The sequence below is a fragment of the Montipora capricornis genome, chromosome 7 (assembly GCF_036669925.1).
Source record: "Montipora capricornis isolate CH-2021 chromosome 7, ASM3666992v2, whole genome shotgun sequence".
NCBI classification, from domain to species: Eukaryota; Metazoa; Cnidaria; class Anthozoa; order Scleractinia; family Acroporidae; genus Montipora; species Montipora capricornis.
Window position 1 is genome coordinate 14,100,060 of NC_090889.1, and position 2,500 is coordinate 14,102,559.

General features: G+C 41.8%; 2 protein-coding genes across 2 annotated transcripts in view; one reads left to right on the top strand and one right to left on the bottom strand.

The window, feature by feature from the left end:
* The window catches only part of LOC138058234 (protocadherin Fat 4-like), a 78,261-nt gene that overhangs the window by 10,533 nt on the left and 65,228 nt on the right, over positions 1-2,500 (top strand). The window lies entirely within an intron of this gene.
* LOC138055682 (uncharacterized) overlaps positions 2,293-2,500 on the bottom strand; it is a 945-nt gene continuing 737 nt past the window's right edge. Inside the window, exon 3 of the mRNA XM_068901565.1 lies at positions 2,293-2,500. This exon is cut by the window's right edge and continues 11 nt beyond it. Within this exon, the coding sequence (XP_068757666.1) occupies positions 2,293-2,500 (208 nt within the window).

Here is a 2,500-nt window from a genome sequence, read left to right on the forward strand (position 1 = left end):
CCTCGTGCTTTTACACGCCTGGGTTAATTGCTAAATGAAATATATAAAATGATTAAATCTAATTTGTGTTTGCTCCGGTTTACAAAGTGTAAAAGTGCCAGATGTTCCGCGCAGATAGCAAAGTCAATCAGACAATCGGCGAGAACTGTATCACTTCTTAAATCGTGATTTCATTGTGCTGACTGCAGTATTCTTGTCAGGGCGATTATAGTCAGATGACAATGAACGTGGAGCAGCAGATCTTGCCAAGACACTGCTCTCCTGTCCCTGGAGAATCTTCAATACCATTTCCTTGAGATGGACAACATATTCTGTGCAAAAGGATAACGAAGCGATGTAAAAACAGATGTGTTACAGAAACATGTATACAGTTTAAGACAAGTGAAATAAGATCGGGGGTCATAATTGTCTTCAGGGCAAGTCGATTTAGTCTATAATCGTTATGGAGAGAGAAATTAAACTTACTGTAGGTGCATTTGACTAAAACCTTTTTGACCATGTGTTCTCCTTTCTTGTACTTTTGTAAAGGCAATGTTCACTCGTTCAGAACCATCTTTTAATGTGGCGTTTTCGCGATTGCTGTTCTCGTTAAAGTGCAGGATCGCTATCTGCAACCTAACACAGTTAATTTTCAATTAGGTCAACGCACAAGTTATCGATATGGTTGTCTTTCAAGGCCTTGCATTCTAAATTACAAAAATATTATCATTCAGTTTGTATTTACGTTAAGTTTGTACGGCTCGTTCAAAGGTTTTATGTATACAAATAAATCTTTGGGCATTTCAGGATCTCTTTATTTGTCTATTGACACCTAATGCTAACTGTAGTGTTCTATTGTGTACCACCTGCTTGTCATCCCGTGATAGGAAAACGCAAGGCGTTTCGGAGCAAAGTGATTTTGCACGGAATGGAATGCCTCCAGAGATGAGGTGGCATGTTGTCCTGACATCTGCCTGACATGCTTTACAAGAGAAACCTTCGTCAGAAGTTCCGTCATTTTCTCAAAAGGTGGTGTGCCTTTAAAATAAAAGAAATTGAACTGCATCATACTCACTCAAGACAGATAATTGTTTCTCTGCCGTGCAACCTGCCGTGAAGACAGTTTGGGAACAGTGGATTTTTGTGTCCTGTATGTTTGATGCAGCACACCAATACATGTGGTTAACGACACTCTTCTTCCACTTTTGAAGAACAGGGCAGTCTTTCTTCTTGGCAAGGGCATCGATTTTTATTCTATACCTGGAATAATAATTACAACGTGCAGTGTGATTATTGAAGTCACTTGATATTGCTTCCTTCACATGAACAAGCACGTGTACATGCATATAGAGCTGTACATAAACGCACCTTTTCCAACATGCCAGCCATCCAACCGGTGCTTCACTGCAGGCCATCTCTCTCTCGTGTACTTTCGGATCTGTACATGCCTGTCAGTTACCAGAGTGTTTACAGACAGCCCCTCATCCGTTAGATAGTTGAGACATCGTTCGAGTCCCTCCGTTTCCATGGCTGCTGAATTTTTCACCTCGTTACTCTGTTGAGTGCAGAACGAGAAAAATGTGTCCTAGTTCACGTTGCAATTAAGATCGACATAAAATTGTGAATTTGAACTACTAGGCGAGAGTAGCTTATATTGTTCTGCACCAGTAAAGTTCATTATTTACAAACCTGCACCAACTGGGAATCTACGATTTTGCTCTGCTCGAGATCCATGAGGGAGTAAGACCCATACTTAGCTGAATGGCCATGGCTGTCACAGCGACCATCTCCGCCGACTAATAACTCTCTCCCTTCGGATTTTATTTCATTTAGCAGGGTAGCTTGCCGCTGCCTGTATGTTCTTTCCACTGCGGGATGTAGATATGATCTCTGGTGGTGCATAAATGTTGAGTAGGCAATGGTAGGAACTCTCATATGCTGCATAATTGTTAGGAATTTCGTTGGGCACCCACCGCCAAAGAGAATTGCGGAGGACATCACGATGTTCCCAACAGGGTTATCTCCAACTGAGGGTTGTGAATCCCAAAATTTGCCATGAGTGCAAGACAAGCATTTTTGTTCCACTGTTATCTTCGTTCCAGCTCGTGTTGAAACTACTGCATCGCATTCTGAATTGCAGACAGGGCAAAATTGAAATTAAGAAAGAAGTGATGATTCCGCAACCAAAAACAGGTTTTGTTGATGAGCAGGGGCATCCTTAGGAGATTTCCTATAAAACGAAAAACAAGACCGTTTAGGATTTTTTTTGTTTAGCAATCATGTCTGTATTTCACAAATGTGTCTTTCTCAAACTCACTCGTATTTTAGATCGTCAAAGCCGTCAAAAGCGGGATCCTCTTCCACTTCATCATCTGGGTCAGGGACGTACGATGGATCGTCATCAGTTTCCATGTCTTCCTCTGGATCTGATTCCTCGTCCCCGCTTTGGCAGGGAGTGGAAGTGGTGAAAAACTCTCTCTGTAGACTACACTGAATGCCCTGAGTCTTTTTTTCCAATGGC